Raw genomic sequence first — 12325 nt, 5'->3', positions numbered from 1 at the left:
GATATTTTCACATGACTGTATGAATATACAGCATATCTTACTAGCATTGCATGAAATTTGTGTTTACCATTTTGAAAAATTAAAAGCATAATAGATGTATCCGGAAAACATCAATTTAACAAATTGATGTTTCCATGGCTAATTGTAAGGGAATCAAAACGTAATCACTTTTCTCACCCTCCTTAGTTCTTTGGCCAAATTTAGAATTTTAAAGCCAAAATCAATCCACATTGTAAAAGTGTGAAATTCACTTAAGCAAGACTCACAAATTACACACGACAGAGTATTAGCAGATGAACATAATGGAACAAGAAGATATACAGTAGATACATATCTTAAGCACCCAAGAGCCAACAAAGTCGAAGTCAATTGTTTGATTCTAAACAGCTTGTTTTAGATGGCTCAAAAAGACATCCTTTTTAAAGTTACTACATTTTCTGGGACTCTAGCGCTTAACATCATCTTATTTATTTATTTATTTTTTTCTTATAGGCATAAAGTCTTTGAAATTACAAGTTCAAACAGTAAATTCTGCACTTCTTGCATCGGAAGAAAGACATGGTTTGTTACAGTCACATGGATTCTTTTCCTTTAAAAAAAAAAAAAAAACACTACAGTAATTTCTGGCCGTCTTCCTGATCTTTTCTTTCAGTACATTTAGCAATCTGATGAGCAGTATTTAGCTCCCTGCTCTGCAAGCTTCTGTCACTGCCACAAAGTCTCTGTTTGCAGTAACTGGCACTGCCTAAAATGAAACAACTTTGATCTGATGTAGTTACAAGTCACTGGGAAACAGTACAAATCACTACTAAGACTTATTTTTTAAACTGAGTTGAAAGTTATATACAAAAACACAAAAAAAAAACAACGTAGAAGTCTGCTATTTTTTGCTAAGTGATCCACAGAGCTCATACATGTACTTCACACAACTCTCTGAACTTGCATCTTATCTTTCTCTTATCCACATAGATAAGAGAAAGCATGGCAAAGAGAACAGAGGGTTAATGGCAGAGCGGTGAAGCAAAGATATCAAGTTTATCCGAGTGAAGAAAAACGAAAAAAAACTGGAGACAAAATCAAATAATCCACTGCTCAGTTAGTTGTTTTGTCAGCCGTGTTCTTAATCATCTCAGTAGGTGCACTTTCTTGTTAGCCACTGTTGTAGCCGCATGTAACTAAAAGCAACAAGCTAGCAATGTTTTTTGTGTGTGCGTGTGTGTGTTAGTAAGATTTGGCCATATTTAGTTTGTTTCCTGTTGTTCATTGCTTCTTATTTATTTTCTTATTTAATTACTGTTCATTTGTTAATTCTCTTAAGTTTGTTTTAAGTTTTTTTTCCTTTTTTGTTTGTAGATAATTTTGTGTCTTGTCCAGCTGGATGTGTATGATCTGTGTTTCTTGGTCACCTACCTCAATTTCCCTGTTTATTCTCCTCTAAAAGGTGTTAAGCAATCCCATGATTAGACTCACCAGGTTCCCATTTCATCAATCAAATCTCCTTTATATTTAAGCTCCCTGATTTCTATTGTTCCCTGCTAGTTTCTTCTGTTATGCTGACCATACCTCATGCCCTGGTCTTCTCATGTTTTTGTAAGTTTTCTTTTTTTGTATTAAATTGCTTCACTGCAGTGCAGTTTCCATTCTCCTGCTTCCGCTTTGGCCTGGCACCTTCACTCATCACGGCAGGAATGTTTTTAGACAAAACTCACATAATCACATTACACTACACACACACACACACACAAATAAAACTTTTTCATTTTTTCAGTCTGAAGCCATTTCCACATGCTTTCTTGCTTTGCAGAAAATCTCCAGTGGGCCCCTTGTACTCCTTTTTGCAGCAGCTGTCATTACTACAACTGTACGACAGTGTTGCATCCATCCTTTTGGCCCTGGTTGCTACCTTTTTTTTTCCTTTCCATGAATTACAGCATATATTTATGTCTTGTGTAAAACAATAGATACAGTGTAGCTTGTTCAAGTTATGCCATCAGCAATGTGGCCTGTTTATTAGTTATTTTTGTAATTGCTGGTCATTTATACAAGCTTAAATTTGGGTGCAAAATTCAAGTTCTGTTTCTCTCAACATCAAGATAAATTTATTTATGCATTTATCAAGATACATTTATAAATTTATACATTTGCAGCCAGCAAAAAACAAATGCAAAGAAATAAATACATGTTTATCTACCTTCACCTTCAAAAAAATGTTCACGATACAAACATATTACACAGCATGATTGCGTGTCTGTGACTGTGTGCATGTGTGAGCGCATTTATGAGGGAGTGTGTCAGAGACAGAGAGGGCTGTCTGCTGGTCATTGGCTCTATGCCTATCAGTTTGCAGTGATCAGTCTTGCTTGGCTGTCGTCTGTCCGCTGCCAGCTGTCAAAGGGCTTGCTCAGGGCATGCCCACTGATGAGAGGCTGCAGCCATGCTCTAGGATCCATCCAGCACTCTAATAGGTCACGAATGGCTGCACAGGGCTTGCCAATAGCCTTGGACTAGGAGAAGGACTCGAAGAGGGGCAGGAAAGAGATAGAGGAAAGAGACAGATTTAGTAAGATAAATATGTAATCTAGAATTTTTGTAAAAACAAAATAACCATGTACCTTGCATCCATCTAACTCATATTTACATGTGAGAATGTATTTTTATACAACTTCCCTAAGTACTTTGAAGAACTGCGTCTTTCACATTTTGGTTCTACAAGAGATTTGCAAACAGGTGAAGAGAGATAGATTTTTGTACATGGATCTTAGCAAAACTAAATAGTGAGATTTCTGAACCAATAATCAAGTCTTGCTTAAGATTCTTAGTTGGATTTAGATGTGGGTCTTAACTTAGGCGAAGATATTGTAGCTCTGGCTGTCTGTTAAGTTTTATTTTCTCACTAATGATGACTTCAACAGACATTCTTCCAGGATTTTCACAACATCTTTAGAATTGTAAAATCTATGGACACTTTTGCAAAGTACTTTAAGCAAACCTATTTAAGCAAACTTTGCTTTTATATGCTATTTTTTCTTTACTTTATAATCAATAACTTTTGATAAAGAAGGCAATTTATTTTCATAGAAATTAATAAATTCAAAGTGGCACAATTACATAGTCTACTGTAATGGAACAGCAGAGGTTTATATAGGCAAGAATGAGTTAGTTATATTCTCCTAATGCTGTATGTTCCTGGAGGCACTGAGGAATAAACAGTATGCTTTTATTTCTTTGAAGTTATCTCTCCATATTTCTACCAGAGTTAATTGGGAACTTAAAAAAGCACTTTGGATCAGTATGTCAAGCTTGGAAGTTTAGATGAGTTTTCTTTATTACTTTTTTCAGCGAGTGTCATTCATTATGCCAGAAGGGAGTCATTTCTTTTTCTCTGACTAAATGCATATGGATCTTAAACCTTAATTTGAACTTATGTACATCAATTGACTCCAATGACGCATCTAGTTGAAATTGCATTTTTTAGAGCTGTCTATTCTGACTTGTCATTAATTGCAAAGACATGGGTGCAGAATGTTTTGACCTGAAAAATATGATAAACTTAAATGTTTAGCATTATTTTTTTAACACCTCTCCAAAATAGAACTATGCTAAAGATCCTCAATATACCACACAAGTTTAGACAGCAAAAAAAATGTAAATAGTTGTCACAAATTTACATTTAAAGTATGTAATATTTGTACATGTCATTTCAGTATAATTTCCCAAATGATTAAAGATCTCGCCAAATGATAATAGAATCTACTTGATATGCACTATTTATTTTATTGGCTTTTACTTTGTTTCTGTACATTCAAACTGTATTCCACAATGTTGGGGGCACCCTGCTGAGGGTTAGTGGTAAGGAAACATGCTCCTCGTTAGCTACCCATTGTTTCTGAGAAAATGATGGACACTGGTGGAATAGTTTTCTAACCCGAGGGTTTTTCACTTCTTTTGCTGGAGGCAATACAGCAGGTAGATGCCCTGTGATTGAATGTCCCCTGTTCAACAAACAGTCACAGTGTTGACAGAAAGCAATTGTGAGTCATGAAACTTCCAAATGTGAGAACTTACTTTTTCTTACCATTCACAGCCAATGTTGCTGAGCTCAATTCAGTGTAGAATTATAATAATTTATCTTGTCTACAAGAAGACCACAAGGATTTGCTGATATCGTGGACAGGTGAAAGTACTGAATTGTAAAATGGAAGATGGACACCAACCTTGCTTAGCTGGCCGAGAAGTTGAAGAGTTAAAGTCTTTCCTTATCCTACATCTCCAGAATAAGAATACTGTGCAGTTCTTGATCAGATTGCAGTAAATATTCCATGTGTTAAATATTGAATAATAAACTTTCAGATTCGAAGAAAGGCTTGATGATGATCTTTAACAACAGCCAAATTCCTCTTCATAATGGAAGTCACTTGTGATGGTGAGAAGGGCCTGTTATTTTCTCAGGGCGCTCTGAACATTGCAGAGTTGTTGTGACACAGTTCAAAAAGAAGGATTTATTTCATGTTTTCAGTTTTATCATTCAGATTTTTACATAATCGAAACACAACTGCAGGGTAATACACTAAATGTAGATATACCATTGAGACTTCAATGTTGTTTAAACAGTAAAAGTTATAGGAACGTAATTTTAGTTCACAAGAGTTTTTGTTGAACGTTACCATAATTTCTACAAAATATAAATTGGATCAAAATCCACCTACATGTTAGCATATTTTGAACAGCTATTGGTGAATGACAAATGGAAGTGAGGTGAGTAATCTTTTAGTATAAGATTAAACTCAAAAAGCGTGTGTTGAATATTAAAGGAGAATCTAAGAGCTTTTCAAATCAATTTCTGTTCAATGTCCATTTCCCTTTTAAATCTTGCAATCTTAGAAGCTTTTTCCCCAAAGATCATGGGTGCAAAAGCAAAGGATGGAAAATCTTTAGGATTATGGTTGTCCTGCATCAGATTATCAGGAAATCCTCCACATGGTGAAGCTTTCCACCCTGTTGTACTTTGTCTAATCTCTAAGTTATAATCTTAAAATCCTTAACACAGAATTTTTAAACAAGGCCTGTTTACATGTGAAATATCCTAGGCTTGCAATGTATTAGATCTTACAATCCAGTGTTTCTATAAGACTGATAAATTCACAAAGTTTATTTTATTAAAATACCTAAATGGCTAATAGATGGTTTACTTTCTATAGCTCTGTCAGAATCTGTTGAAATTTCAGTTGTAATCTACTTACCTTTATTTTACCTGCAAAATACAGCAAACATCTTTGTCTAATCCTTTTGTTAATTTTAAAATTCCTACTGAAACAACGGTTCTGTCACTGTAATTTAAATTCTTGTTGTAGGATACAAGCATTACACACAACTCTAAGAGTAACAACTGTGCTGCAGTGAAGAGTTAAGACGTCTGAGCTGCTTAGGTTTCTTCTGAATTGTTTGCTCTGGAGACTGGACAGCCTTAGAGCAGTTAGTTTCCAATACCACGGACATTGCCTTGACCAACAGTCTGAGAAGGAATTATTTCCGGAAGCTCCAAGCTTACTAGCAGGGCAGAGGGAGAGTGAGATTAGAAGTGCCTACAGAAATACAATAGGTTAAACCACCTGCAGGCCTGAGGAACCTTTCTTCAGCCTGTGTTGCAATATTCCTTTCTTTGAATTGTAAGACCTGAAACATTTTAAATGTTATTTCTTCTCCTTTTTTGTCATTAGACTTTTGTCTTTGAACCTTTCAGAGACTATTAATCCCAGTTTCAGACAACAGAACAGTGTGTTTCATTTTCTTGTTTCTCACGAAACTCTTCTTTTTTGTGTTTCTTTTTGTTCTTGTTTTTACTTTGTCTTTCTCCTTTAGATGCCTATCTTTTGAATAATGGGTCTGTAATGAGTCAACTTTACATTTGTGTCTATAGTCTGTGCATGTTTAACATCAATAAAGTATATCACATCCTTTTGTTCCCTCCTGTGTTTATCTGAAGTATTAGGGAAATGTAGCCTCAATGGATGGAATTAATTGATTAATACTTTTATCCAATTAGTGTTCTCTCATCCATTTAATCAGCTGGTTGAGGTCAAAGCTGCAGTCAGATTAAAGACAGACAGACGCTTTTGGTTCTGTGTGTGATGAAAACTGACCTCTTGGTTTGTCTTTGCAATTCTCCCAGCAGGGATCTCCTGCTCAGCCCTTCATTTTAGAATTAAAATTCAAACTGTTGAATATAACATTCATCAAAACACTGCTTACCCTAGAAAATCATAAACTCACCAAGACTTGTTAGGTTTGGGGATTTAGGAACACTGACGTAAGAGGAAAACTGAAAAAATAAGTTATATGTTTTTATGATTCTGATACAGTAAAAAAAATAAAAGTTTAAGTGAACCAAAATTAAGGTGCATAGCAATAATTTAAAATGTTATAGAACAGTGACCTAACTAAAAAAGTAAAACTCATATTTTATATAAATCTGTTACACATTAAATTATGTATAGTAAATGGTTATTTTTGTTAATTTGAATGATTATGACTTCCAGTTAAATTAAAAAAATAAAACTAATTTTGGTTTGATTTTATTTATCTTTTCTTGTTTTAAAATACAAATGTGCCCACATTAAAATTAATATGCAAGATTTGACTGTTGTGTTATTGACAATCAGGGACTAACTAAACAAGAAGGACTGGTCACGCAAACTAATTGCTAGAGAAAGTTGCATAAAGTGCAATATAACAGTATAAAGGAAAGCTTGATGATGGGGAGAAAATGCGGTAGAAATATCTACACAAGCAACAGGAATAAATTCAGCCTTGAAGGTTTTGTAAATCAATCCCATTCACATGTTATTCGGAATGATTTGCAAAAAGTAAAGTCATCATGTAACCTGCTGGGGTGAAATGTTGGGGCTTTGTCGGATTCTTCATCTGATCCGTGACTTGAGATGCACAGGAGGAGGGTGTCAGAACACCATAAAGGCAGAAAAGGGAAAATTTGGAAGTGGCTAAGGAGGAAGGATAGGAATTGTGGGGTAAATAAGACTTATGACATCAGCAGGGGATGCCATTGCACTAGCAAATGTAATGGGGTTAATCAATTGATCAGTCAATCAATCAAATTTATTTGTATTTCAGCAACGTGGCAGTTCAAAGTGCTTTTTATTGTAAAATGGAGCCAAGCATTAAAGGTCCGTAACATTAAGGACTGTTCGTCCCCAGCTGATTACCCCTTTATGCCCACAGAGCAGTTCAGGAGAGCGCACATGCAAAAAGGCACTGGTGCAGTTGCATCAGGCAGCAAAGCCTAGCCGGTAGGCCACAAACCTTTATTTTATAAGTTTGGGAGATTGACAAATCACAAACTGTAACTGCACTCAGTGCCTCAATACATCTAAGACATAATATACTATGTATATATACTATGCTTTTTGTTAAGCCAGTTTGAACCAAAGAAAATATAAGTTTTTGATATGGGTATAGTAGAAATGAAAAGTATTCTCATCAAATAAAAAAAAGTAAATTTTTGATTCAATTTGGAAATCAAGATCCCGGGGTCTGGAGGGAGAGTGTAGAGAAAACCAAATTCAATTAACAAGTTTATGTAGATTCTAATTTAATTTTCTAAAATGTCTTGGCACATGCACAAACTGCCAATAATCTCTGCAATTGTTTTTTAGACTATGATTGTACTGTACATGATTGAACAGCAAACCTGCCTGACCTGAAAACCACAGAAACCAAATAAGGCATTGCTAAGAGGAATATGAATGACACCAGCAACCTGGGCTTCCTTCGCACATCAGCAGTGCCACAGGCTCCTCATATTCATGTTGGTTTTTCTGTAAAAAATGATGCCTAAAAAGGCATGAAAATAAATGTCTAAATCAGGGACTGTCAACTCCAGACCTCGAGGGCTGGTGTCCTGCAGGTAGGTGTGTCTGTGCTTCAACACACCTGGGTCAAATAATCAGGTTACTAGCAGGACTCTGGAGACCTGAGGAGGTAATTTAACCATCTGATTGAGGTGTGTTGAACCAGGGACACATCTAAAGCCGCAGGGTTATATCCCTCAACGCTTGGATTTGTGGAACCCTAGTCTAGATTGGCCAGTATCTTAGCTGTGCTGCATGTGCACTTCACGCTCACAAGATGTGAAAGGCAGTTTTTACCAAGAAGAGAACTGTAGAATGCTTATCGTTTGTTTCATAATTGGTGACTGTATAATGTTTTTATGATGTAAAGCCCTTTGAAGTGCCTTGTTGCAGAAATGTGCTATACAAATAAACTTGACTTGATTTGACTAGAAAATTAGGCAGTGATACTTACTGGTCAGTGGCCATAATATGATTGAAGATTGATTGATGTATATTTATTTTTAATATACGTACAAATGTCAATAAATAAAATTTATGCAATATGTATGCTCTTAAAACTGCATTTTGACAATATATTGAACAAGTTTCCTTCACATTTGTCAAACGTATTGATTTTTCAGCATGCTCAAATTCAGTCTAGGCTGTAGCAAATGATCCAGGTCAACATCTTTTTGTCTTTTCTGTTTTACAGATTCCTTTCCTGGCATTGGATTACTGATAGAGCTGTCATAATGGACAAAATAATTACACAGGACCTTTAAAGGATGAGCTCTTCAAACCAGTGGATTGCTCTGAAGGTCAAAGCCATCCAAGATCAAATGTAATCACCAACAGTAAAATCAGCTGGCCTTTTCACAGTTCAAGACTTCTGCTTCTGCCAGTAAAAAACAGTTAGAACTATTCAAGGGACTGAACTGTAAAAAAAAGATTTCCTTTTCAGAATAAATTTAATCTGGGAATTTTTCCAGGACTCTAAACTACCAGTGTGGTATTGAATCCCCTCACGGTGCCGACTGGATGAGAAATGGCTACAAGTGCTGTTGGAGGCAGGAGAGTGAAGAATGGATGGAAAACATCAATGTTGTTCTTCAGCAACATGCTTTTCAATGCCCCTACAACCTTTTTCTCCCATAATTTTGCAACTGATAAGTGAGCAAGTCTTGTCAAATCTGTTATTTCTGTCACCATCAAATCTTTTAAAGGTATTCCTTAATCCATTTGTTTCACTGCTACAGATTCTAATTTAAAAAAATACAAGAATCTCAGTAAGAGGGCAGGGGAAGCAGTCTGAAGAATCAAATTGACTGGCCATGTGACGATACAAACATGCTCTCACCGGGCGGTACAAACCCAATATGCTCCACGACCTGCCTTGTATTCAGCAGATAACTTCAGATTGATTTGTGATCCCATGGATTAACTTTCAAGTTCTTTCAACAAGACCTTTTGATTTTGCCCTGGTGGACTTGTTTTTTGTATATAACTACAAGTGAAAAATCTTTTGTGTCTGCATCTTTGATTTTACATGTAGACACTGGCCAATTTCTTTTTTTCTTTTTCCCAACAACATGGTTCCCCTTTGGACAGCAGGACCGTGGACACTATTGGCAGCACTGGGTCTTTTGAGCTGCTGTTGTTTTAAGTGGTCTGAGGCCTCAAGGACTAGTGGCACAAACTCAGGAGGGAGTGAACAACAAGAAGAACCCTCATCGCTTGAAAGAGTAAAGAGAGGATGGGTGTGGAACCAGTTTTTTGTGGTGGAGGAGTACACAGGCACAGAGCCACTATATGTAGGAAAGGTAAGACATTTATTTCACTTGACATAAATGTCTCATGAAATTAATACTCCAGGCTTAGGGTTAGTTATGCTGAATAAGTGTGCCTTAGGACCTAGTTAACATTAAATTAAAAATAGGAATATTTCTGCATGTTCATGTTGTCTGGGTGAGTAAACTATTAGCAAGAGGTTTTCTCTGTCACAAAATATAATGAGCACTCAGTTTACGTTTCTTTATACAATTCAAAATACAAAGTATTATTATTTAATTCAATTCGAAATACACCTCTTAAGAAGTTCAGCATTTTTATAAGACAAAACAAGATATTTTTGAATCAGGCTGGATACAGATGATTTGTTTTGTTTTTGTTGTTTGTTTTTCCCAAGTAAGAGCAGTTGATGAATTATTGATCATTTTGACAAATCCCAATAACGTTCCCTGTATAATTCATAAAAATTGATTAAATCTCTTCCGGGAATTGTAGTTTTTCATGGTATTAAATCCAAAATGAATCTGGGAATTACTGGGCATTACTTTTTACATACAAAGATTCCAGCCAGAACCTTGTATTTGTGCGTGTCTGGTACATCCATAAATATAATGCACAAACCAGTGTTGCAGTGATGGTAGCTGTTTCCTTGTAATCAAGGGTTGATTTTTTGCTTCACAAAACAATGGGACGCTGGAAAAGACTATTGTTGTGTGAATGTTGTGCAAAAAACAGCTGGCCTATCATCGAAACTATTCGGTGATATTGGTCAATTATCACCAATAAAGTATAATCATTCATTCAGTAATTCATCATCCATTCATATTCTTGCCTAAAATGCCACCTTTATGCAAAATGTGTTACAGCAAGCACAGGACATCCCAGATACCAATATCAGTGTTCACGAGCCACATTTCTAAACAAGTTACGCGAATGACCAGGGGTTCATATAACACTTTAAAGCTGAATTGATGTAATAGCACTTTTCACCAGTCTGATGGTTGACTACCTTAAATAACATAAAATAAATAATAATTATCTTAGGCTGCTGTCCACCTGTGCCCAACCCTGGCTACTTGGAAGACGATGTAATGGAATATGTATATATGTTGTTTTTTTTAGTCTCACTCAACTTTATTATCTCTCTGGTAATAAACCAATCCTTTTAGATGAAACAGTTACGATTGTAGGATAAAAAGCACAACTTCTTATGTCAAAGTCTGTGATATTACAGTTTCAAACCAGCTCATTGACAAAAAAGTTAACATTTTTCTGCACAGAACTGAACTGCTGTTTTACAAATAAACAGAGTTAAATTTCTTGTTTAAAAGTAAAAATTCGGATTTTCAAAGCATGTCTCTCTAGTGTGTAGCATGTAGTATAAGACAGTGCTGCCATGTTACCAACACTGAGTTGCCTGCTTTTGCTGCTTACATCAAGGTAAAGTAAAAATAAACACAGATTCAGCATTTGTAACAACACACACATATATATTCCTTATAATTAGTTGAACTTGAATATTTCTGTTCACCATACTGTTGGATGCTGATGCACAGTAGGGGAACATAATATAATAGGTTTTAAAATCAACATCATCTCAGAGTTAATGTCTGAGAAAGATGCTGATTGTTGAATCTAAGATGCACTTGAATTCAACAGTACTAACAACATTTAAGTAAACTTGAGAAAGCCAACTCTTGTGGATATAAAATCACAAATGTAGACTGTTCATTCTAAATAATTAATTCACTTTCCAGCTGTAGACCTGAAAAGCTAAACGTACACTCTCAGGATTATGCACTCTGGATGATGCAGTTAAGTCTGATGAGCATGCAATCTAGGTACAGGGAAATAAATTCACCAACTAGAAAGCTGTTGCAAATGTATTTTTTCACTAGTCTCTTGTAAAAGTTTGAAAACTGTTAGATCAAAACTGAGGCAACTGTTATCACTGTGCTTTAGCAAAAAGTTTTTTACTACTTATGGTGTCAGTTTGATTCTCCAAGTTCTTGCTTATCTAACATCTAAAGTGCGTAATTGCTCTATAGTGTGCAATCCCAGTAAATAGGGATAGTTATTTGACAACAACTTCCCCTTCAAGTGTTTTGATAAATCACATTGTTTTAGGCTCACTAATGGTGAAGAGGACATGCTGCCCCATAAACAGTTTGCCCATTCATCACAAAGCTCACCTTGTTCAAGAAGTTTAAATTCAACTAGGAAAAAAAAATCTATTTACCAGACCTACTTGTTGTGAAATTAAGGCATTGTTCAAATTTTATTCGCATTTTTTTCATAAACAAAAGTATTGCTCTCTGATCTCCTTGCTGTTAAAAAGTTTAGCTCTTGTTTAACTCCTCATACCTCACATGAAAAGCTTTTCAAAGATGACCTGCTTGAGCAGTCTGTTATGAAACTGCATCTTAATCTGTTTTTTACATTCTTCAAAGAACATTTTGCTTTTCAAGGTTTCAAACTACTCCACAGCTATTTGAAGTCAGGTGTTCCCAAAGTAAATGGTAACAAGACATAACAGGGCTCTAGACTTGTTGCACTTGCACACCTATATTTTATTACTTAGGTGCGCCATCAAAAAAATTAGTTGTTCCCAAATTTTCAACCACATCACACCTAACATTGCCGTTCAACAGGTTTATTATTTATTTATCACTGTTTATAAAGACAACATT

At 35.5% G+C, this 12325-nt stretch overlaps 1 protein-coding gene across 2 annotated transcripts in view; it reads left to right on the top strand.

The window, feature by feature from the left end:
* cdh22 (cadherin 22) overlaps window positions 1-12325 on the top strand; it is a 160610-nt gene that overhangs the window by 69734 nt on the left and 78551 nt on the right. For both annotated transcript variants that reach the window (XM_032550378.1, XM_032550377.1), the window contains one exon: window positions 8560-9667. In XM_032550378.1, the coding sequence (XP_032406269.1) occupies window positions 9437-9667 (231 nt within the window). In that variant the 5' untranslated portion in view covers window positions 8560-9436. The remainder of the gene's footprint in view (window positions 1-8559; window positions 9668-12325) is intronic.

This window comes from Xiphophorus hellerii, chromosome 20 (assembly GCF_003331165.1).
Source record: "Xiphophorus hellerii strain 12219 chromosome 20, Xiphophorus_hellerii-4.1, whole genome shotgun sequence".
Taxonomy (NCBI): Eukaryota; Metazoa; Chordata; class Actinopteri; order Cyprinodontiformes; family Poeciliidae; genus Xiphophorus; species Xiphophorus hellerii.
The sequence above is the reverse complement of the archived record's forward strand: the minus strand, read 5'-3'. Positions and strand labels throughout refer to the sequence as shown.